The sequence below is a fragment of the Gopherus flavomarginatus genome, chromosome 25 (assembly GCF_025201925.1).
Source record: "Gopherus flavomarginatus isolate rGopFla2 chromosome 25, rGopFla2.mat.asm, whole genome shotgun sequence".
Classification (NCBI taxonomy): domain Eukaryota; kingdom Metazoa; phylum Chordata; order Testudines; family Testudinidae; genus Gopherus; species Gopherus flavomarginatus.
In genome coordinates this window covers 8,017,346-8,041,594 of record NC_066641.1, presented here as the reverse complement: position 1 = coordinate 8,041,594, position 24,249 = coordinate 8,017,346, and the positions used below count along the sequence as shown (strand labels likewise).

The 24,249-nt window shown below is 54.4% G+C and overlaps 1 protein-coding gene across 1 annotated transcript in view; it reads right to left on the bottom strand.

Moving 5' to 3' along the window:
• HDAC5 (histone deacetylase 5) overlaps positions 1–17,467 on the bottom strand; it is an 87,419-nt gene extending 69,952 nt beyond the window's left edge. The window contains exon 1 of the mRNA XM_050934687.1: positions 17,263–17,467. Within this exon, the coding sequence (XP_050790644.1) occupies positions 17,263–17,284 (22 nt within the window). The 5' untranslated portion in view covers positions 17,285–17,467. The remainder of the gene's footprint in view (positions 1–17,262) is intronic.
• Positions 17,468–24,249: the final 6,782 nt, after the last annotated feature.

The following is a 24,249-nucleotide window of genomic DNA, read 5'->3' as shown; positions in this document are numbered from 1 at the left end:
ACACAGTGCGATACTCACACAAGGTGCTGAGTACAGCAAAGCCAACCTAAAAGCGTCGCTCAGATCAGATTTGTACAGCGCCTGGCACCAAGAGGGCCTGACTCCACGACCAGGGCTTCTAGATGCCCAGGGTAATACAAATCAATAGTACCGTGGCTCCAGGACCCTTCTAGCAGAGCCTTGGGCGAAAATCCAGGTTGCCTAAATCAATACAGACAACCCATCACCCTCAATACCCACTGATCATTCCCATTCCCCGCCCCATCTTTCCTGCCCCAGACTACTGCCTAGACAGCAGATCGAGCCTGTGGCAAAAGGTGCCCATGGAAAAGACCCAGGGATCACCTTTCAGGGCCCCATACCCTGCGTGCTCCCAGGCTTGCTCAGGCCCCACGTTCTGCGGCGGTGTTTAAATTTCTGACCCGGCGCAGCAAAGGGGACGCTGGTTTATTTATCAGCGTGTTAATCCGAACCCGAGACTTTTAATAGCAGGGTTATTTATGGGCCGTTCGCCTCCCCCCCCCCTCAGCAGTGCACTTTTGGAGTTGACGTCAGACGAGCTATTCCTGCAGCTGCAAACGGGCGGGAGGCCACAGGATATTTTCTCCCCTCGGCGCAGTTGACCCCGCGGCTCACGTCAAGTTCCAGTGTTGCAACATAAGCAGCAGGCAGGGCGCTCGGGATTGGTCCACCTGCAAGCTCTGGGGGGACGGGGACGCCATGCCCGCCCCGCAGCCACGCTTTGCACCTCAGCGGAGATCTTGGTAGGTTTCTCTCCTAAACTGCTCGTTGGCAGGGCAGAGCGGTTCCAGGCTAAACACTCAGTGCAGGGGAGTCTCGGTACAGGGGCGGAGGGATAATGCAAAGCAGACCCAAACACCAGCCTCCATGGCAGGCTGCTCTGTTCAACGGACTGTGCGTAACTGATGCGTGCAGCTCTGGGGCAGGCTGCGTTCCAGGAGCTCAGAGCAATTCAATGGACCTCAGGGGCAGGGTCCACCCATGGCAGGGACGAGCTTGGCTCTCGCAGTAGCCACATGTTCAGAGCATCACAGAATGAGCCCGCCAAGCTGCGGCCGAGGAAGCTATGTGGCGCAGGGGGGGCTGACCTTTTAAGGGGCACTGCCTCTGGATGACGGAGCTGAGGCCAGGGATCAGGCCATAGCCGGCAGGTCAGCTGGTCCTTGGATAAAAGGCCAAGACGCTGCCCAGCTGGGAGCGAGCCATGCAGGGAAGGACCCCCTAGGAGAGCCTGGGGCAGGGCAAAGGAGCCGATGGATGAGGATACTCTTGCGAGCTGGAGAAATACAACTCACTCCTAAAGAAATGGGCCTGAAATCCTGCTGCTGCTGAGGTGTGATCTGCGGCTCTGACCGGCCCGCTGGCCTTATCGCTTCCCACCATTTGCCACCGTAGGGCTGAAAAGCACCAAGCAAACCCACAGCTACCACCAACTTCTACCTCTCAGGATCAGGCCCACAGTAACTGACCCGCGGAGCCCACGAGCCGGGTGCCCTCCTGGCCCAGGGATTTTCAAAGCTGCCCGCTAGGACTCGGGAAGAGTCATGAAGGGGTTAAAACATTCCTCCTCCCCCCCCCCCCCCGCCCACCCAACTCACTGCAGAGAGACCAGCTGTTACTGGAGGCTCCAAATAATAGTTCCTTGGAGCTGGTGACTTGAGGGGTATCAGAGGCCCCCCCGATGTTTCACCCATCCTCACAGCCATGTATGCTACTTCCCACATACACTCCGAGTCTTCACATCTTTTCCCCCCAGCTGGCCCCGCCCTATCCTAACCAATTCCTCCAGCATGCCAAACGCCCACCAGCCAGCTCGTTCACCAGCCAAAATGCGCTCTGGCACAAGGCACGGTTTGCCTGCGGAACTCACTGCCACTGGACACCACTGCAGCCGTCCGCTGAGGACAATCGCAAAAGGGATTTGAGAGGCGTATGCAGGAGGACAGCAATAGCAAGAGTCATCACCGCCCATACCGAAATAACCTGGCGAGCTTGGGAAAGAGCTGCACATGCTCCCACTTCATGGACGAGGCGTAGGGGGTCAGGAGGAAAAATTCCCCGAGGGCAGGTCTGCCTCCAGCAAAGCTTTCTTCTAAGCAGGTGGCACCGCTGTTGAAGATAGGCTACTGGGTTGCATGATCCACGACATCAGAAAAACACAACCCACACCGAACTGCAACAGGCTAATCCCCTAGCGAAGATCAGAGCGCCCAGGTGGGTAAGGCGTGGGGCACTGGGATGGCCCAAGGCTCTGGCTCTCGCAGCTAGGGGGCAAGCAAGCTCGCCCCACGCCGCTCCCATCTGCGGCAGGGAGAGGCGGCTTTCCAGACAAGTGGGATTTGCCTGTGAGCTATGAAAACAGTGTTCTAAAAATACAGCGCAGCGTTGAAAGGGGGAAGGGAAGAACCCGAACGGCCCTGGCAGGCAGCAAAAGCCATAGAGGACATCTGTATGAAAAAGGGACCAGCCCCTGCTGCATCGACCCAGCCCCCCTAAAAAATACCCTGGAACTTCCAGCACCTGGGGGGCTCACTCAGTCTGGAGCGGAAATATGGGACCGTAGGGTTTATTTTATTTTTCTGCTCTTTTGTGGTTTTATGGAAAAGCAACCACGGGTGCAAGCCATCAAATCCGGAGCCCGATTTAAGTCGTCCCAAACTTCAGAGGGGTTTGGATTGGAAAGCTGGTGTTCGTGGGGTCCAGGGGTTGGAGGAAGTCGGGACTGGGACTGGGAGTCTGAACTCTTGGGTTCTAGGCCCAGCTCTGGGAGAGGAGTGGGGTCTAGCAGTTAGCATAAGGCTCTGGAGTTCAGGAATGGAGTTCAGGGGAGTGGTGTCTAGTGGTTAGAGCAAGGGGGTTGGGAGGCAAGACTCCTGAGTTCAATTTCCAGCTCATGGACGGGAGTGTTGTTTAGTGGTAGAGCAAGAAGGTGGCCTTATGGAGCCCTGAATTCTATTCCCACAGCTCGCAATAGCCTAGTGGTTAGAGCAGAGGACTGGGCGTCAGGACTCCCGCGCTCTCTTCCTTGCTGCTCAACCTCGAACAAGTCACTTCACCTCACCTCTGTGCCTCAGTTTCCCCAAAGCGGGGAGGATGCCGCTGACCCACCTTGGTGAAGTGCTTTGAGGTCTATATGTCATTGCTGATTTGGCGACATGTGAGGAGACCAGTTAGAACATCGAATGAACGGCAGTGTTCGGCAACCTCTGACACACACATCTCTAATGCACACACCAGAAGGAAAGTGTGTTTGTTTCTGACGCGTTCAGGGAAGTCGGATTCGTAGGTGTCGGTTCCTATTGGTGTGGGCTGAGTCTTTATGTTCCTAGACTACGCCATCTCAGGCCCTGCTTTGAAGTGCGGGTCCCACCAGGCTGTGTCGCTGGCAGCCCAGATGTCACTGGAATTCCCACTGGATAAATTACAGGGTGTGTTTGACGACAATCCAGTAGCGATGAATATAGAACGGAGGACAACAGCTGGAAAAAGCCCACAGCTAACAAAACAACACACGTTAGCGGGCGCTGGCTTGGAACCGACAGATCTCAAGAATCACTAGCTGGCTCAGCCAAATCTTTTGCTACATAAATTACGCCAGGACAGATTCTCCTGCACGCTGGGGTGGATTGAAAACTGTTAAAATGATCGGCTCTCATTTTAATTTGGAAGTGGTTACCTGATCCTGCTGGCAGGCTAGGGCCTCTGTAGGAAAGCAGCCGTGTGAGCAGAGTCAGTTTACCAAGAGCCAACCTGGCGGAAGGCAGCGGGAGCTGCGCCTCACTGCTTTAGGGAGCAGCCTGCTTTGTCTCCCTCTGATTGGGCTCTTGTGTGTTATCATTCTGAACTCTAAGAACTAAAGTTGTGTTATGTTCTGACAACATCCAGCAGCTTACAGGGACCAGAGAATTCCCCGCAAAGAAGGATGGAGGGCCAACAATTAGCCATATGCTCCACCGGTCACCTGCAGCTCCCAGTTCGGGGGCATGCCAGAGGTGGGGCCAGGTCACAGTACATCAGGGAAAAAAGGGGACTCATCCTTTGAGCACATCCCTCTGGAGATTCTAGGCAGTGACACGGTCACAGGCCGCCCTCGGGACTGCTCAGACTGACCCAGAAATCCAGGTAGTGCAGAGATAACTTAAAGCGACAGTCCTGCTGCTTTGCCTCTAAGAAGCGCTGCACAGAATTGGGGTCCCTTGAAAAAGGCAAGGCTGGGAGGCTCAAGGGAATGGGAAGGGAACTAACAGCCTCTCCCCTCTAGCTTACGGGCTAGAGGACAGCCCAGCACAGCTCAGTGACTGAACGCTAACCCTCGTCCTCCAGAAACCACCTGAGTCCAGTCCGAATGGCTCAGCCTTCGCGCCAAGAGCAAAACCAGATCGAATCAGTCCCCACCCGTGCCTCAGGGTATGGGTGTGAATGTAGCTGGCAGGATGCAGCACACATAGCGTGAGTTTCAGCACAAGCTAGATGGGTCAGTATGGCCCCCGGGGTGCATACCTGGCTCTCTGGCCCATGCCGATCTGTTTACATGGCTATTGTTAGCCGCGCTCGCTGGATTCAAGCTCACTCAGGTAGGGAAGTTTTGGGTGCACCACCGTATCCTAAAGCTCCGTGGTGGTGGCACACCTTGACAACACTTCCGGCATCAAGGCCAAGCAGCAGACAGGCCAGGAGCAAAGACGACTCCTCTTGCTCCAGGGAGAGTTTGCCCTGCGGCTGCCTTCGCTGGAGCAGGCTGGCGCCTTTCAGCCCCCGACACCCGCCCCTTTGGGGTGAGACAGAGACCCTGGCACCTGCCTGCCTGCTTCCAGGGCACCTCTCCCCGCAGCTTTTCCTTCACACCTTCCCTGTCTGGAGTCTCACAAGGTCGTGGGTAAGATGGGGCCATCCAGAAGGAATAGGGGTAGGGAGGACAGGACACCCTCAGACTGGGGGTCTATTTTCTGGTCTCTCATCCATTCCTGCATCAGGGCAGAGTTCCTGTAGGCAACTCGTATTGCCTCCTTGAACTGATCCGGCGCTGTCCGGGGCTCGTGGCACCGTGGCCAACACTGGATCCTGGCTTTTGTCCCTGTGACCGGTGTCCTGGTGTCATCATTTGTCCTCCCCCTGCCTAACCAATTCCCCATTTGAGGGGGCAGGCCTTCGGCTTTGACAGGCTCCACCCACTCACCCTCCCAGTGTTTACCAAGGCTGCACCTTCCACCAGCACAGAACACCCACGGAAATGTACCAGACAGAGGGGACAGACCAACCGACCTCGGAGCTGGCTGGCCCTGGGCAGAGTCCCGGGCTGGCTGATCAGATGGGGGCTTAGCCACGACGAAGGATTTAAAAAAAAACAAAAAACATTCAAATAAAGCCATTTTGCAATGTGATCTGGGTGCTGGAGCCGAGCTCAGAGGGTGCATCTGAACCTCAAGCCTCTATGCACAACCCTATAGCAAAATCCTTCTTCCCCCCACCCCCCCACCTTTTTAGATCCAATTACAAAGCTAATTGGCTTAGCGTAACTACTGCTTAGACTACAGTCTCTCCTCTCCCGCAAAGCTCTGTCACACACACACAGCCCCCAGCCAGCTGCTCCAGTCCCGTCCGCAGGCAGAGTTCTAGATTCCTTCACTACACACCCAGGGATGGGGGCCCCCATCCTGCCCATCCACAGCCCCCAGGTAGCCAAAGTCTCACGATGGCCCCTTGCCCAAAAGAGCTTCTGCTCTGATGGATGCCCACAGAGCGGACAGGATACCCTAGGGCATCCAGGGGGAACCAACCCTACCTCAGCTGCTCCAATGCTGATCTGGGGAAGCCAGCAGAGCCGCAGTGGTGTCAAACCAGAGCACAGTCCTCCTGGCATAATTCACGGCATCACGTGGCCATCACCAGATGAAAGTCGCGCCCTCTCCCAGGTCCACAGATGCCAAGGCTCACACGCTCTGGTGTTGTCCCTTAAAAGCCCCAGCCCCTGGAGTCCCAAGAGTGTCACGGAACCAAGGCTTTCCTTTTAAAAATAAATACATTTCTAGCTCTCGTGATTGCGGAAAAAGGCTGGACAATAAAACACGCCTGAAGGCTCCAAATCCAGGAAGCCGATAGAGAAAAAGAACTAAACGTTTTTTCATTTTTAGGAAAAAAAAAATCAATCTGGTTTTGAAGCCAATCGTGATTTGTGTGGAGCCTGACTCTGAAGTTGTGAAGCCTGGGGTAGATGACATTGAGTTTGTCCCCTCTCCGTAGCTAGGGCGTTGTTCCCCATGGCCTTCCTCCAGGTCTGGGGCAGCATCACCCCACTGAAGCCAACACAGACCCAACTGGGATAAGACTTTGGCGACGCACAGATGTAGCATCTCAATCGGCTAGTGCACGCTAATCCTTTGGCAGTCAGTTTTAAACCAATATAAGCACCTCCACCCAGGGGTTAGCATCAGAGACTCAAGACATCTCCTGCCCTTGTTTCTTCAGGTCCCCAGAGAATTCCTACCAGCTGGTGGTTTGAGCTGCCCCAATCCCAATTCCTCCCATCTCTGTGTTTACCCTCCGCTCCCTTTCTGCTTCCTTTGGTGAATCCCACATGGCCTTTTTAGCTCTCGGGACATCAAGCCCCTGTTCCTCCCATTCTCACCTGGTGGTGTCACTGAGGTGTGCAGGGCAGTGGAGAATCAGACCCTGGGGGAAGCTCTGGCTGGTGGATTTTGGATGGGACCGGTACAGCACAGAGCCAGACACAGCCGCAGAGCTGACACCCGGCCCCGGCTCACCACAGGCACTATGTGACCCAGCAGCCATTTCCCGTTGCCTCCTCAACAGCGACAGGGATTATCATAGAATCTCAGGGTTTGGTTTTTTTCACCGCAGTTCCCTAAATGGCCCCCTCAGGACTGAACTCACAACCCTGGTTTAGCAGGCCAATGCTCAAACCACTGAGCGATCCCTCCCTCAGCCTCAGAATACACACTGGGACGTACAACGGGCCCCACTGCACGAACCCTCCCCACTCCTAAGGCCACATGCCAAGAAAGCCGGGCCCGGCAAATGGGGGATTCTGTTCAACAAGCCAACGTGTTTCGGGCTGCTCGACAAAAGAAAGAGGGACGCCTAACTCGAGCGAACTAACTCCAGTCACAGAGCTAGTGAAGACAAGGCAATGGGTGGTTTGCACACAGTCAGCAGGTTGAGTTCCACACGCGGCTCCCCCCTGCCCGCCCCCTCCTCCTAGCCTTGAAATTGACCCGCTAACTGGGATGACACCACACTGCCTTGTCTTCACCTGAGTTACAAACACACTCGCAGAAGCGGATTTAAAGGAAGGTGATTTAAATCACCTGGTGGAACGCCTCAATGTAAATACCTGATTTTAATCAACTCTAAAATGCAATCAGAGCTGTCCAGAGTGGAGCTCTGATAAATACCTTAAACCCTTGGGGGGGGGACCATGAGTTGATTTCAGGAGGTCCGCAAGACCCTGTGGCCGAAACTCCGAGCACTGGCGGCATCCTCCCCCCTTGGAACTAAACCCTCGAACCCTGGCACTGGCTCCCCACTCCATCCCCACAGGGCCAAACCCCTGAGACCGCCCCCCTCATACCACAGCTGAAGCCCAGCACCCCAAATGGTGGGGGGGGGCACAAAAGAGGGGCTCCAGGAAATAATCTATGAGAACTTAAGCCTTGATTTTAGTCAACTTTTCCATTTGTACTTCAGTTATTTGCTAGAGAAAGATGCCGTTTCACCGGTTGTCATAACCATTAAAACGTACTGATTTACAAGCAGAGCCTTTGCCCTAGTGGTGGTACATCTTTTCACAGGCTAAGCGGGTCCCCTGTAACTATAGGCCCATTTATTTAAGCAATTACATCGCTTCACATTTTCAGATTTGTACATGTTTTGTATGGTTCACCATGGTGAGACATTTTTTATGTACTAGGTAATTAACTTTGTGCTTACGATTGGTGTCACAGTGCATCAGGATGGTAAGTGGAATTTAGTTACACACTGTGTGTGTGTGTGTGTGTGTGTGTGTGTGTGTGTGTGTGTGTGTGTGTGTGTGTGTGTGTGTGTGTGTGTGTGTGTGTAAGGAGTTTAGGCCTTATCTTTTGTCTTAAATTCAGATTTCATTTTAAACAAGAAAAATATAATTTAAATAAACAAAAACAAAAAATCTGATTTAAATTTTTAAAAAACCCTCAATCTTTATCCACCCTGGAGCACACTATTGCTAGCGACGACAAAGTCTGAGACACCGAGGGCCTGATTCGTACCCACAGTTACGACTGACACCAGCAAGAGCTGCGGAGGTATCTCACGTTGGGTTCCTAATGGAGCCACCACTCTTGAGAGATGTTGGCCGGTCCCTTCACTCCCCTCACACTGCAACCAGGATTCACACTGGAAGGGTAGGTCGACCCTGCGCTCAGAGTGTGACCGTCACAGTGTAGACACACTTCCGCTGGCTTGATCTAGGTCAAACCTCTGCTTGCAGTGCAAACATCCTTGCTCCAGTCGTTAAGGTGCCTGTTTGGGACTCTGGAGATCAAGTTTAGTTCCCTGTTCCCGGTGCAAGTCACACAGCATATGAGCCGGTCTCCGAGACTCGCTGCTGCTTGCTGTGTAGACAGACCTTAGTCTCTCGGGGCTCGAGGGCCCCATGTGGAATGGGGGGAGACGAGCCCGCTCTGCCTGGGAGGGGTGCTGGGAGGATTATAGGTTGTTAGGTGCTGCAGTGCCATGCTAACCGGAGTCTGGGCCTGTTTCAAGTCACTCACTGGGACAGTTTCTGGAGACGGCCTCAAGCAGTTGCAATCTAGGTTCTGATCCTAAGGTCAAGGATCAGGCCCAGCACAGTGGTTCCTGCCCATCCCTAGCTGTCCCCGTGTTTATTTGAAATGGTTTTCTAGACTTTCAAGGCAGTCTCCTCCGTGCTTTTCTTCTTCTCTCTCCCGGTGGCTCTCGCATCTTTTCCCGAAACACAAATCCACCTCCAACGTGGGTCACTGAACCTAGGAGCTCAAAGCAGTGCAGTGTCTCCTCCTGCTGGGGAACAAGAGATACTCCAGTCCAAGGAGATTATTAATACTGAATGGCATGCCCAGATGGGAACCTGAAATCCACCAGGCAGCTATAACCCAGGCAGTGCGAACATCCCTGCCTCTCCTCAGACCTCGGAAAGCCGGCAAGGAGCCAGGGGGTGCTCCCAAGTTAGAGGAGCTTGCAAGTCTATTGGCCTTTCTGCTGAGATTAAGATGCCAACACCTCTCCCGCTGACGGGCTGTCACAGCCTAGCCAGGTCTGATTCCAACAGGAAACCCAGCGGAGCGATGCTCTATCACTCAAAGCACGCTGGAAGGAAAGTCTCGTGGCTAAAGCCCTGCCCCGGGACTCAGGAGCTGTAGGGTCAATTTCCTGCTCTACCACTGACTTACAACATGTCACTTACATCTAGCTGTGACTCTGCTGATCTGTCTATAAAATGGGCACAATACAATAGTTACTGACTGCACACGGGGTTTAATTGAAGCCCTATCAAAAAGCATATCACGAAAATAAGTTATATGCCCTACCCCCGAGACATCCCCATTCCCTTCCTTGCATAATACCCAGCACTTACATGAGCGCGTCCTCTATCCCAAGCACCCTATAAACACCAATGGTTTCCCGCATTGTGTGGGAAGGGCTAAGCGTTAGTCCAGAGGGGTAAACTGAGGCAGGGTGCATGGAAGTGATTTGCCCCAACATCATATTATGCCCGTGGCAGGGCTGGGGTTTGGAACCAAATAGTCCTCGGCTTCTGGTGCCACGTTCAGACCACACCTCCCTCCACAGCAGAAAGACGTGACATAGAGAAGTGGATTTCCTTCCACCCTTACCCAGGGACCAGTTTGAACATCCAGCTTTCACCCCACTGCCCAGCTGCCCCTAGACTTCCCAGGGGAGGACTGGTAAGGCAAGAATTCACTGCTCAGCAGAGACACGCCAGGCAGCACCTTCCCATTAAATGAGGGTCTATCCAAAGCCCACTGAACTCAACAGAGCCCTTTCCACTGACATCAATTCATTTTCCATCAGACTCCAAATGCACCCTGCACAGGCCAGCAATGCAACCCCCTGATTTCTTCAAACAGCTGAACCCCTCACCTACGTCCCCTATCCTGACAGGCCAGCAGCAAACTAGCCACTATCTTCCACAAGAGCCTGATCCAAACTCCACCAAAGCCAATGGGAGCCTTTCCACTGACTTCCAATGGTCTTTGGCGCTGGTCTCGGAGGCGGGGGAGAAGGTAACGCGCACGGCTCGTAAGCGCAATGGGGCCTCAGTCTTGGCTAGGATTTCTAGGTGCTTCCATAAGAACAGCGATAGAGCCAATCTCCTATTAACAGGAGCCACTCCAGAAGGAACACACACGCCTAATCTCTGATCACATGAGCTGCTTATTTAAGCAGATTTCAGCATTAAATAGCCAAAGATTAAACGTCAAAAAAATATAAAGCGTTCCCATGTGACTTACTCTCTGACCAGATGAGTCATGGGAACAGTGAGGAAGACAAGTGGTTAGAGCCAGAGACTGGTGAGGGGGTCAGAAGTTCTGTGTTCTGCTCTGCTTCCCAATCATTACGGCGTGACCTCAGCCAAGTGACTGCGCTTCTCTGCCTCAGTTTCCCCACTCGCAAACCAAGAATAATCCTGATTAACATACCTCCCGGGGTTGATACAAGCCTTTAATTAAATGCCAGTAAAGCAGCTTCAGATCCTGGGATGGACGCTGCTTTAATGAAAAGCCGGCATTTTATAATCATGAATTTGCCTTGGATTTCGCAGGGCGCGTTCGGGCTGAGATTTTACAAGTTCCCGGAGACAGGAAACAAAGTCATGCGGCTCCCAGCAGTCGTAACTTAACTGAGCGTGTGCGTCTTAAGGGTTTTCTATTGCTAATTATAAAGAGGAACTTCTCTGCCATGATCTATGGGCATTGCAGGAGGATTGGGGTTGCTGTGGGAAACAGAACTTGGCTCTCAGCGTTGTGTTTGTAAAACCTCAGCTACATGGACAGGGTGCTCGGGTCTCGTTTCCTTGTTCTTTATTATTATTATTTTTAATAAAGGCAAACAAGGATTTGCCCATAGGCCAAGGAGCCAGTTACGTAGTTACATAGACTCAGACTCATAGACTTTAAGGTCCGAAGGGACCATTACGATCATCTAGTCTGACCTCCTGCACAATGCAGGCCACAGAATCTCACCCACCCATTCCTGTAACAAACCCCCTAACCTCTGTCTGAGTTACTGAAGTCCTCAAATCGTGGTTTGAAGACCTCAAGCTGCAGAGAATCCTCCAGCAAGTGACCCGTGCCCCACGCTGCAGAGGAAGGCGAAAAACCTCCAGGGCCTCTGCCAATCTGCCCTGGAGGAAAATTCCTTCTTGAGCCCAAATATGGCGATCAGGATGAGACACTCAGACCAAATATTCAGAAACGAGTGCCGACACTTGGGCCTCTGGTTAGGCCCTCGTGTGTGAGCTCCCCAATGGGAGCAGCTGGCTGCTTAGCATTTTTGTACATGAGGCTTACTGTGAAATTAAAAACTTTCCTTTGTACACGTAATTTTTTTAAATCTTGGCCTCAAAATCCAGTGGTGAAACACTGGGCACTTTTCATTCATTGATCTCAAAGCACTCAAAAAATGGTGGCTAACATTAGCCCCACTTTACAGATGGGGAAACTGAGGCACGACTTGCACTCAAGGTCATACAGTGACTGAGTGGCAGAGACAGGATTAGAACTCAGGACAGAGCACTGGACTGGGACTCTGGGGACCTGGTTATCTAATCCCAGCAGTGCTACAGGGTGACTTGGTCAAGTCACTTCTCTGCTCTGTGCCTCAGTTTTCCCCATCTGTAAAATGGGGATAGTGATACCGAGCTGCTTTGTAATGCACTTTGCGATCTATGGAGGAAAAGCGCATATAACAACCAAGTATTCGTAGAACCCCGTGCTCAAAGCACTAGACCACGGCTTTCCTGCATCATTTCGTAATATTTTTTTTTTAATTAGTGAAAAATGACAGTAAGATCCAGAGTCCAACTTTCCAAGCACAAAGCAACTCTCTGAAAATATCCAGGACCTGATTCTCCATGGTTCTGAACCTGCACGTGGTCATTTACCCCAGGTGTGAAATGCGACCAAATCCCTACAGCAGCAGTGCGCATCCATTCTCTACTGGCGCTATCAAGGTGCAGGGCCCCGGAGAATCAGGTCCTAAGTGCAGTGGGGGACCCTGGATGGTTTAGGGAACAGCTAGATCCAGAGATCAGCAACAGGAGATACCAGCCCACCAGGCTCCCAGAAATCTAGGAGGTCGGAGAGCTTGGGCGCACACCTCTTCCCATTAAAGTGATGCAGTACAAGGCAGAAACAAGCTGCATTTCCCTTTCTGGCTTAATTAATTTCTTAAGACTAGCCCCAGGGCTCTTCGATGACGCTCACGGAAGGGAGTCCAGAGCCAGGAAGGGGAAGGGAAAGCAATGTGAGCTCCACCTAGAGAGGAGGGGAGATGGAGAAGATGCAGTGGCAATTCCATGACACTTCCTTAATGCAGGCAGCTCAACTATTCCCAGCCCAACCACTGGAGAACAGCCGGAAGAGAGCCGAGCAGCAGTGTTTATATAACCTATTCTGCTTTTGGAAGGGAGGAGGGGTCTGGGGACACTTGGTATCATCCGGATTTCTCACTGCCCAGGATGGTAAGAATCCATGGACCCTGTGAATTCCGAAAGCTGACCCTGTCTCCACACCCAACTCTAAAAATATCAGGTCCATCAAGTGTTACCTTGCCTGACCCGCTGAGGCTAGGTTTCCAGCTGTGACTGCTCATTGTGTTGACTCTGAACCCTAATGATTGCCAATTCAATGTCAGTTTCACTGGTATATTTGTTTGTACTATGGAAGCCCTATTGGTCAAGGTGCTGTACAGAGAGAGTCTCTACCCCAAGGAGCTTCCAATCTAAGTAGACAGAGGAAGGATCTTTCTCATTTTATACTTGGAGCGCTGAGGCATGGAAAGGGCCAGTGACTTGCCCACAGTCACCGAAAAAGTCTGCCGCAGAGCTGAGACTGAACCCAGATCTCTTGAGTTCTAGGTCAGAGCTCCAATTACAAGCCCACCCACTGTTCATTTTCCCCAGCTATCCCAATGGAACTTGAAGCTGGGTGAGAACTTGATAGGAATATCATCCCTCCCCCGGCCCCAGCAACCCTTCCAGTTGTGACAATGGTTTACAGCAGTGGTTCTCAACCAGGGGTACGTGTCCATCTGGGAGTACACAGAGGTCTTCCGGGTGGAAATCAGCTCAGCTAGGTATTTGCCTAGTTTTACAACAGGCTACACAAAAAGTACTAGCGAAGCCAGTACGAACTACAATTTCATACAGACAATGACTTGTTTATACTGCTCTATAGACTATATGCTGAAACGTAAGAACAAGATTTCAATTCCAGTCGATTTATTGTAGAATTATAGCGTCTAAGCGAGAAAGTCAGCAACTGTTCAGTAACAGCGGCGGCTGTGACCCTTTCGTATTTTTAGGTCTGATTTTGCACGCAAGTCGTTTTTAAGTGAGATGACACCTGGAGGTTCGCAGGACCAATCAGCCTCCTGAAAGGGGTCCAGTCATCTGGAAGGGTTGAGAGCGTCTGGTTTACCCGGTAAACGACTGGTGAGCGATTGTCCCTTTTGCCTCTTCCCAGGGCCAAAGCATCATCCCCAAGGGACATGTGAACTTTCCCCAGTCACAGGCTGTTAGCTTTAAAGCCTAATTAGGACCACTTAAATGCCAACTTGGTTAGCAGTTGCACTGCTGTCTGTAGAACGTAATGCTCAGGGCCACTTGGCTGCAGAGTTCAAAGGCTCCATACAGAAAAGTTAAACAGCCAGTGCCCTTCGGGGTACTGATACCCACTGCCGTAGTCCGACAGGAAGACAAAAAGTTCCAGCAGGGCTGATTTCTCCTATGAAATAAACTTACTTTGGCGGCGGCCGCAGCAGGGGGAATTGGGTTTTCACAAGCTAATAAGTGCAGTATTTCACTAAGAGAGCACTCCCTCAGGAGGACCAGGCAGAAGGGAAAACTAAAGGATCCAATGATTAGTGCGGCACGAGGAGCCCTGACAAGATCAGGGCTTCATTGTGCCTGGCACTGGACGAACACATAATAAGAAACAGTCCTGGACCCGAAGAGTTTATAAGCTAGAGACAAGCCAGACAAAGCGGTAGGGGAGGGAGCGAGTGGTATTATTAGTGCTTGGCAGCCGAAAGGCTTGATCCTAGACTGAGATGCCCAGGCAGGACTGTGACTCGGTTCCCCATCTGTAAAATGGGTACGGCACTCAACCCCAAGGTCACACAGAGTCTGTAGCTGAGGAATTTTCTCTAGCCATATTGAGTCCCAGCTTAGTGCCTCAGCCACAGGGTCATCCTTGGTCAGTTTCCCATCCGGGGGAAAGCACACAGGATTCTACCGAAGGTTTTCTCGGCGATGGAGCCCTGGCGCCGGGGCAGCCTGCCCGGTGGACTGCTCAGTCAGCCCTGCTCCTGTCTCCCACGCGGCATGCTAGAGCACCCGGCACACCAGGGCCCTCAGCTGAGTTGGTGGGGCCCTACCTAGAAATGCCAGCAAGGGGCAAGCAAAGGCTCCTCACCTCAAGCAAGCCGCTCCCCATCCCACGCCCTCCATCAGCCCTCACAGCTCGGTTACTGCACAATGCAACAGCCATGGGGGGGAGAGTGCCGGGGAGGCTGAGCACAAAAAAGGATCGTCCCACCCTGGCCTGAGCATTTCCAGACGCATCAATTAGGCCTGCAGGGATCACAAATTCAACGGCAACAAACACAGCAGAGGCTTTCCAGGCACGTCTTCCAGAACCGCCGAGAGGCCTGCTCCCAGCCGGGGCTCCAGTGCCCACAAATGTGCTGTTGCCAAGGAGACCGCTCGGCTGCCATCTCGCTCCTCGCAACCTTTGCTTACAGCTTGCTTTTGCTTTCTCTCTTTTTTTTTTTTTTTTTTTTTTGTAAAAAGGACATTCAATTACTTCCAATAAGCCTCTTTAGCCAGCTAAACTGCCTGGCTCTGTCACCACAATCCAGGCCTGGGAGCTGCGTTCCAAGGTCCTGCAGCGCACCCCTCCCCGCTCCCCACACACCCACACACCATTATCTGTGTTGCACTTGAGCCAAAGGGGAATCTTCATGAGCACTCTGCTGTATAGTGCTTCTGACACACAGTCAAGCACTCCCAATTCCACCCAGAAGGGTGTAGGGGGGACACACACACTGCAGCAAGCAACCCAAAATGCTACAATACAAGGTTGAGCAGGCAAAGAGCTCAGAGAACCTCAAAACCCCAACAGATCCCCAAACATATCTGCCCACATCTCTCAGAACCATGGAACTAACAGATCAACAGGGGGGGTGTAACTTCATCCGGGCATCCCGCAGGCATAGGAGATATGTGCTATGCCATTCTCAGCCTGCACTGACAATGCAACCCCCCAGGACCAAACGTGAAGAGGTTTATTAAATTTATACAGGGCCAAATCCTGCCCTAAGCAGAGCATCTGCAGCTCTCATTGGCTTCAATGGGCCCTGGGCGCTCACATCTCTGAGCAGATATGTTCTGTGGAACAACTGAGCAGAAGCAGGGACCAAAGGACTGAATGTGTCTTTCCCACCGAGGATACTCCCCCGATCCCCAGCAGGGACAACTGACATGGCCCCTGGTACCTTGCCAGGACGGAGATGCCCTGGCACCGGGAGCCTGTACACCCAGGGCAGGATTTCACCAACCCAAGCCTGGCCACACTGGCCTCCCTGCTCTTCCGCAGAAAGTCAGCACAACACGGGACTTTGCCAGCCAACGAGGACAGGAGACACGTGGCCTCGCGGTGAAAACACGGGACTCCTGGGTTCTCTTCCCAGCTCGAACAGTGGCTGGCAAGTCACTACCCGTCCTCACTTCTCCGTTTCTTCAGTGATAAAACAGGGATAATACTTCAGGCCTGAACCAACGCCAGCCAGCCTGGCACCACGGGCCAGCCCCCAGTCAGCACTACACCAAACCCCAGCTGACCTGTAACTTCCCAGCAGCAGAGGGGAGACCCTGGGCTGGGATGTGCCCACAGAAGAGATGCAACGTCCATTTACACTGCATGTGACAGACATGAGATGAACAGAGCTCCCGGTTCCCCCCGGCCCGGCTGGGCTAGGGTGGCAGACAGAGGCCTGCTCTTTTGGGAACTGGAAACCACCAGTTCAGAGCTCTGGGGTGGAATTTACTGAGAGCAGGATCTCAAACACACACCCCCTGAAGTGACAGGAGATGGGCTTCTTTCTGCTCCTGAACCCTTTGCCCCCCCAAACAGGAAACATCCGTCACATCAGCTCTCCAACCTGGCTTCTACTGCTGGCAAATCTGCCTCTCCATTAGGCCTGTTCCCCCAAATCTAAGGCTCCCCCACTGCAGCGTTGGGCCTGTTCCCATGGACGCAAACATCCGGTGTGGGGGGACTAGCTTCACAGCCGTATAAGTCTGTGGGCTGCCTGACAGCAGGGGGAGAAGACCCAGTCTCTGGCTCTCCACCTCGTTCTGCCAAGCCGCTAACATAATCAATGCAACGAGCAAGGCGGGCGAGGTGACATCTTTCTTTGGCCCCGCTCCTGTCGGCGAGAGCGACCAGCCTTTGAGCTATACAGAACTTGTCTTATCTCACCCACCTTGTCCCTCTAAGAGCCCGGGGCCAACCCAGTGACTACCCTGCAAACAAGGACTCGCCTGAGACGACAGCATTTCACCTTTCATCCGGGCCTAGGCCAAAGAACTTCGTTTGCCCCAACTGGCTCATTCATGCACAAGTAGGGGGCTGCAGATCCCGACACCTGCATCTCTGGAGCACCCGCTGAAATGCAGCCACCTCTGGGGTGGATGGCAGCAGCCACCTGACACACACTCCCTCCCCCCGACTCGGAGCGAAGACTTGGAGGGTTTAAGAGAAAGCCGGCTGGAAGCTAGTCTATATCAGAGCCGTTCTTGCTAGTGCAATGAGCACTTGGTTCCCACGTATCTGGAAACCGCATACTCAAAGCACGCCCCTCTGGGCCACCTCCTGCCTCCCCCAGCTTCGAGCCACCAGCCGCAGGTATGAAACGCAATCCTGTCCCGGCCCAGAGCAGGAGCCGAGGGAGCTCCCCGCTCACCTGACTCGTTCTGGGAGTTCATGTTGTCCGGTAGGCAGGCGGCGTCCTGGCCAGAGACCGGTGAGTGAAGGGTCTTTGGGGAGCAAGCGTCTTGGCGGGTGTCTGACAGCGTTCCCAGGAGGCGTGGCTGGCTGCAGCTCTAGCACCAGCCCAGGGTCTCAGGCATCCCTCGTGGCCAGCCCGTCGGAGGAGCCCTGCTGGAGAGCAACAACAGTCAGAGGCTTCAGACGCCCCCCAATTCCAGGGCTACGAGGCAAGACACTCCAGTTTTCCCCTCCCTCCTACAGAAGAAGGAGCAGGGAGATGGGCCACCTCCTCCTGCGGATTGGGCTTCTCCCCAGAACTGGCTAGACTGAGCCGGACCCCAGGATCTGCCACTGGGGGAGCCCTGGGCATGTGGGAGGGAGACCTAGATATCTACAGGCCTATGCGCCCAGCAGGCTCGATTCTCCCCTTGCGCTGGTGGAGGGTCAGAGTCAGTGATGCTGTGAGTCAGAGAATGGGGCCCTGTACAGGATGCGTGGCTCTGCTGCCCTTGAGCACAGCTTCCTGTCACCTAGCTGGAGAGAGTCAGGCAGGTGCAAACAAAGTTACTGACCCAGCCGACCAGGTACAAGCAGGTGCCTTCCACAAAGCAAGCCAGGCGCGTCACCAAGCCCTCGCCACCGCAGACAACCTGGGGGTCACTCAGCACTTGACCACGAGAGCTGGGATCCTTCTCTTCCAAATGCAAAGGCCGACTGAGCTAGAGGAAGCAGCGCCAACAGCTAGCAGCAGTATAGGACTTCTGACACACACATGAGCAGTTCCGCTTCCCTCAGGTAAGGGGCAGCAGTGACATTCTAGTCCAGTGGTATTTCTATGACCCACCAAGACCAGGGCCCCACTGTGCCAGGTGCTGGGCAGACATGACAAGAGACAACCTCCGGCCCAGAGGATTTACAATCCAAATAGACAAGACAGGAACCACGATGATCCCATTTTACAGACCGGGAACAGAAGCACAGAGAGATGAATGACTTGTGAAGCAAACCAGGCCTCCTGAGCCCTAGCACCTTAACCACAAAACCATCCTTCCACTGACCAGCTGGGTGACCTTGGGCAAGTTGGTGCCCCTCTGTGCCTCAGTTTCCCCATCTGAGGGGTAGTGATACTGACCTCCTTTGTAAAATGCTTTGAGATCGACAGATGCAAAGCGCTCGAGATTTACCAATGATTATTATCTGGCACCCAGAGCAACAATGGAAAGTCATTTGTTAACTCCAAACATTTCTCTACGACAAATCCATCCACACAGCTCCAGGATCAAGCCCTGCTCCCCATCCAAGCCTCCCTTCATTTCAACAGCAGCAGGATCTAGGCCCTTCTCCCTGTAGCGCCAGGCCAGATGCTTCCCTGAAGGCAGAGCAGACACACAACAATGCAGAGCTTCACTGATACCCAAACACATCTCACATCTTCTGGGCTAATCCTCTGCTAACGGGATTACCACCAGAGATGGGAGAAGACCACGCTACCACGCTGGGGAATTCAGCTAGTCTCCCATTTGGACAGGGGAAAGTCCATTTACAAACAAACCGAGATTCCAGGAAAAAACGATTTCCTGATGCACTCACTGCACTGCTGCAGCATCATGGCCCGCAGCTCACTACAGCTGGCCCAGATGCCAGCCAGAGAGGGCCCTGCCAGCGCAAGCCAGCCATTTCAGGGGATAGCCGAGGAAGCAGGCAGGCAGGCAGGCAGCATCGTCTAGTGGGTAGAGCACCAAACCAGGGCTCATGAGACCTGAGTTCTAGTGCCAACTCTGCCACCTGCAGCCTACAATCGCCTTCCCCACTCAGGGCCTCTGGCTCCCTCGCCCAGTTGGATGGGCCAAGTGTCTCTCTGACGCATAAGAGTGAAGACTCCAGATGTTGATTCTGGATGGGACCCCCAAGGAGCCCTGGCTTCCCTGGGGACTCCCCTCCTTGCTAAGGCAGGGGAAATGGGTTCCCCAGCATGGGGAGGGTGGCGGGTTAAGGGTTAGCTAGCAGCACTGTGCAGACAGATGGGCCAAACCTGTAGCAGGCACCCGGGCGATGGCTCTGCACCAGTCTCGCTGCATATCTCGCGTCCAGGGGCAATTTGTGGGGGGTGGTGATTGGTGAAGGGAAGTATCCATCCCCGTGTTCCCTGGGGGTTTGAGTTTGTCTGCCCGCTTCCCCCAGCCCGTCCATGGCTCCACAGCACCAGATCGGTGCCTTGCTGCGGGAAGCCCACGCCTCGGGTTTAGTGGCTGGAAGAGAGGACAGCACGGAGCAGTGCCCTCCCCAAGCTGGCCGCAGCCTCTTCCTGCAAAGGTGTGGGGATCAGGGGGAGGGATGAAGGAGCAGGACCCGCAGGGCACATCCTGAAGGCAGTGTCCCACAGCCTGCACGTCTGCACATTCCCAGCTGTCACTCTGCCCTTGCCAAAGGGGCCCAGCCCCCCAACCTCTTTGTCGGGAGGGGGTCGCATCGGGGCAGAGAGAGCGTCTCTGCCTGGAGAGGACATCTGCAAAGGCGGTGCCGGCCCCACAAAGGCAGGGAGAGCCCCCAGGCCAGGAGAGCAGAGACAAGGCAGCCAGGGAGCAGACGAGGCAGCCATCGGAGAGGGCGGCAGGCAGAGGAGAGCGAGGAAGGCTGACCTAGAAATCTCCATCAGCAGGGCCTGCTGCATTGCGATGGGCATCTGCAGCAAAGAAGAGCTGGGTCAGAGGGGAGCCACTGCGCATGGCAACTGGGTGGGGTGGGGGTCCCCCCAGGGGTATGTAGGGACCAGGAGGAGGGGCAATCAGAGAAGGTACCAATCTGCACATCACCCAGAGCCTGGGCTGGCAGGGTTCCCATGCTGAAGCCAGCAGAGCTTTGCACCCCGCAGGATCGGGCCAGTGGAGAGGCACCGTTCTCTCTCTCTCTCTCCCCCGTCAGAGGTGGAGGAGCTGGGGTGGGAAGCCAGGAGGAGAAATCGCATGAGCCCTTCCCATCCACTGAGCACCAGCCCAGGGACTCGTGTATCAGACCAGGTCACGGCGCTGACTCCTCTCCACCTGGGGCAGGGCAACTCGCCCCCCGGAGAACCACACCAGCGAGCCAGGGGAGGAGATCCAGCCACCTCCCCCAAGCCAGCCAGGGGCCTGCAGGACGGGCATTTTCCCAGGATCTCCTGGCAGGACTTTAGGGGCTTGTCAGGGCATCTCCTTCATGACCCTGGTATCCAGCCTGCCATGTAGCATCCCTGTTATCCCCGTTCTGAGCACCTCAATCCTGACACACCACACCACAGGCTATCCTAGCCCTTCCCTCGCCCCAGACTACCTTACCCCCCACCCCCAACAGCTCTGCTTACCACCTCCCTGTGCTATTCCAGTGATGGGCTCCCCAACACACAGCTCTGCAGATCAGCCTTCATGGTCCTGCTGCACCCCAGCCCTAGCTGCCCTAGGATCCCCCACTGCTACTATCCAGCCCTGAACCCCCCGACACACACACTATTCCCGTCTTGGGATTGCCCCCTGCACACACACCCCCTCAGCCAGTGCATCTCGATCCTAACCTACAGCCCCCTGCTGTCCCCACCCGGGATCCCCGTGCACAGCCCCACACCGACCTCCCCACAGAGCCAGTTCAATGGGGGCCCCATTAGCGTCTCCTCACAGCCTGGCAGCCTGCACCCAGGAACGTCTGTGTTCGGAAGGGAGCTGGCCCGCAGTTTAACCCCACAAGGGCCACAGGCGGCATGGCCCAGCGCTCGAGGCGGGGTTCGTTGGCTAGGCATAGGCAGCCCCGGAAGGAAAGCGGACAGTCTGGGTCACTGCAGCAGGGCAGGGAGAGGATCAGCTCAGGCCAGGCGCACGGATCTCACCCTCCGAATCAGAGATGCCAATAACGCCAGGAAGCTGCTCATGGGGGCTGGGAGGCAGCAGGGCTGGGCCTCACTGGAGATCCTCAACAAGTTCAGCCCCGCTAGCCACGCCCTAGGGGATTGCAAGGACCCTACCCCCCTACCCAAAATGCCACACTTCCACCTCCGAGCCCCTCAAACGATGGGACCGGAAACCCAGAAAGCAGCTCTTGCTCAGATGGCCAATCGGGGGAGGGAAAGGGACAGACTGGGGCTTGCTTTCACCCTTCAGAGAACCGGATTTGAGCCACTGCGGACGTGACCCACCCCCAAAATCAGCACCGGGGGCTGCTCCGGAGGGGGCTGGGGCTGAGCTGCAGAGGGAGAGACGGGGGGAGCTGGCATCGGAATAGCAGCGGGTGCTGCGGCTCAGGATAGTGGGGCGTCGTGAAGGCTATTCCGGGGATCTCAGGATCAGAATAGCAGGGACGGGGTCCAGGTTGGAAGTGAGGTGCATCAGCCCTGCTGTGGATTGGATCAGCAGGGAGAGGCTGCAGCGGGGCAAGGCCTGGGGGTAGGGGATGGGGAATCTGCACAGGATGACACCTGCCTCTCACCCAGGCAGGGCTGTCATGCTGGTTTCCATGGGCCAGGGAGTCTCAACCTCTCCCCGCTTTGCCTGGCGACTGTACTAGGGAGATGGTGGCGGGAAGGCGTTTGGATCCTTCAGAGGAGCGAAGACCCCCTCTGCCCCGATGCTGTCCTCACCTGCATCCCAGGCTCACCACCCTACAGATCAGCCAGCTGGATGGGGCCGTGCGGCTGACCGCTCTTTTCATTAGGGGTTTGCGCTAAAAGCCCATCTGAAGAAATGCAGCCTCGCCACCCCCGCCCCGCCTGCCGGTAAGAACGGTGAGTATCCCATTCCAGCAGCCAATCCACCTCACCCTGGGATGCTACCAGATCTGACCAGGCCAAGCCCCCTTAGCTTGTGAGAACTTGGATGGGAGACCTCCAAGGTGCAGGTAGGCAGTTGGTAGTGAATCGGTCAGTACTGATCCCCCTCAAGATTCTCCTGGTCAACTGGGGGTGCCATCTGCTTAGACAGATGTGGCCCTGACTCCCAGTGATCTTCAGGCACTCTTTACTAGAGCTTGGCGGTCTCCTCTGGCTTGCCTCGAATTCTTTCCTTGCACTTTCCACTGGACAGAGCAAGCGTCTCTGCTCTCCGATCTACGTTGTTGCTGTGTGCTGTTAAACAACTGCTGCAATTCCACCCCAGAGGTGGCGGCATGTCAGTATTGGGTGAAGTGAGCCACAAGGAACACTTACCTTACACTTTCTATCAGAGGCCCTCAAAGCACTTCACCAGCATTCATGCACAAAATAACCCTTACATCCCCCCTCTGAAGCACTCTTCTTTCTCCCCATTATACAGAAAGGCAAAGTGACTCACCCAACATCACACAGCAAATCAGTGGCAGAGCTGGAAGGCCTGATGCCTACAATCGCTACATGCTCTCCCCTCAAGGTAACACCCTGCTGTATATAATCCCTGATCTACTCCACAGTGGGGTCATCAGGCTTAATCAAATTATGCCTGTGAAGTGCTTTGAGATCCTCAGATGAAGAGCACTAGAGGAGAGCAAGTAGTTATCTCTTATTAATGCTACCAGACCAGATCCTCAGCTGATGCAGATGATCACAGCTGCCACAATCCCTAACTCTGCACAGGAGACACCAGAGTTTGCCCTGCAGTTTGGGTAGCCACATGCGCCAGCCTGAGCGTGTGCAGATCACTACCATTCTGATCTGGTGCAAATGCTCCTGGGGCAGGTCAGTGGAGGGCATCGCTCCTGGCACGCATCTCTCGCCTGGACAGATCGATTGCAAAGAGCGGAAGGAGCTGGAATAGCAGGGCTGGCTTGTAGAATTGAGGACATCAGCGGCAGAGACCTGTCTGACAACCACAGCCTATTTAAAGACTTCCCAAGCCTGATGCAGAGAAGGTGTCCGACCGACCGCAAACCACAGGGGAGGGTTCTCACTTAGGGATGCATCTGGAGAGTTGAGGAAAGCTCTCCGGATTTAAGCATCTTCCAAGCTACCATGAAGCCCTAGAAAACACTGCAGCTCAGCTAGAAAGTGCTTTAAACTCTCTGCAGGCCAGCCGTGTGCCAGACACCGCTAGCAGACGGCCTTGGCATGGAGATGTAAGCAAAAAGATCCTCAGCTAGCGTAAATCCCTTGGCACTGTTGATGTCACTGCTGCGATGCCAATTTACACCCCTGAGAATGTGTCCCAAAGTTTGCAGCATCTGTCTTAGCCGGCTACAGCCCGAACGGTGCAGAGGAACTGAGTGACCTCGTCTGCTCCATCTGGGGTTCAAATACCCCCTGGCAGAATTTGTGAGAGGCAGGGTTTGCCCCAGAAGCCTTGGCCCAATTCTCCTCCTGCCCACTGCCGGAGTAGCATGCTCTGAACTGGCCGCTGCCCTCTGCCCAGAGGGGGCTGCATTTCACAGCTGCTCCGTGGGGTGAAGGGTGCCATAGAGAGGTAAAGGCTCATTCTTAAGGCTCATCGTGGGGCCAATTTCCCTTTCACTTTCTGGGGCTCTGTATCAGCTGTTAACAGGCAGACAAGGGAAAGGGCTCCCTAGACAGGCAGTGCCCACCCACCCACACTGGAACTGGGCACTCAGCAGCTGCTCACTCTCAAGAGCGGATCCAGATTTAAAAAAAAAAAAAAAAAAAAAAACCGGATCCCCCGCCACGCCCCTCCCCCCCCCCCCCCCAGCTAATAACTGCCAGTGTCATGAAGTGGCTACTGGCCTGTGGGCACAAGCATTTAGGAAGGCAGAAGGCTCAGGGATTAGAGCTCAGGGCTCCTGGGATCTCTTCCGACTCCTGCTGTGGAAGCATTTTGTGACTTGGGGCAAGTGGCTTCAATTCTCTGGGCTTTGTTTTCCCCACAGGCGGAACAGGGCTGACGTTAACCAGCGGCAGAGGGAGCAACCAGGCTCAGTTCATGAAAGGAAGCTGCATAAGCTAGAGAAGGACAAAGCATCTTCATCTGCTACCAGCCCGGCCTGCTCGGAGCATGCTGCAGAGACAACAGCCGGGCCC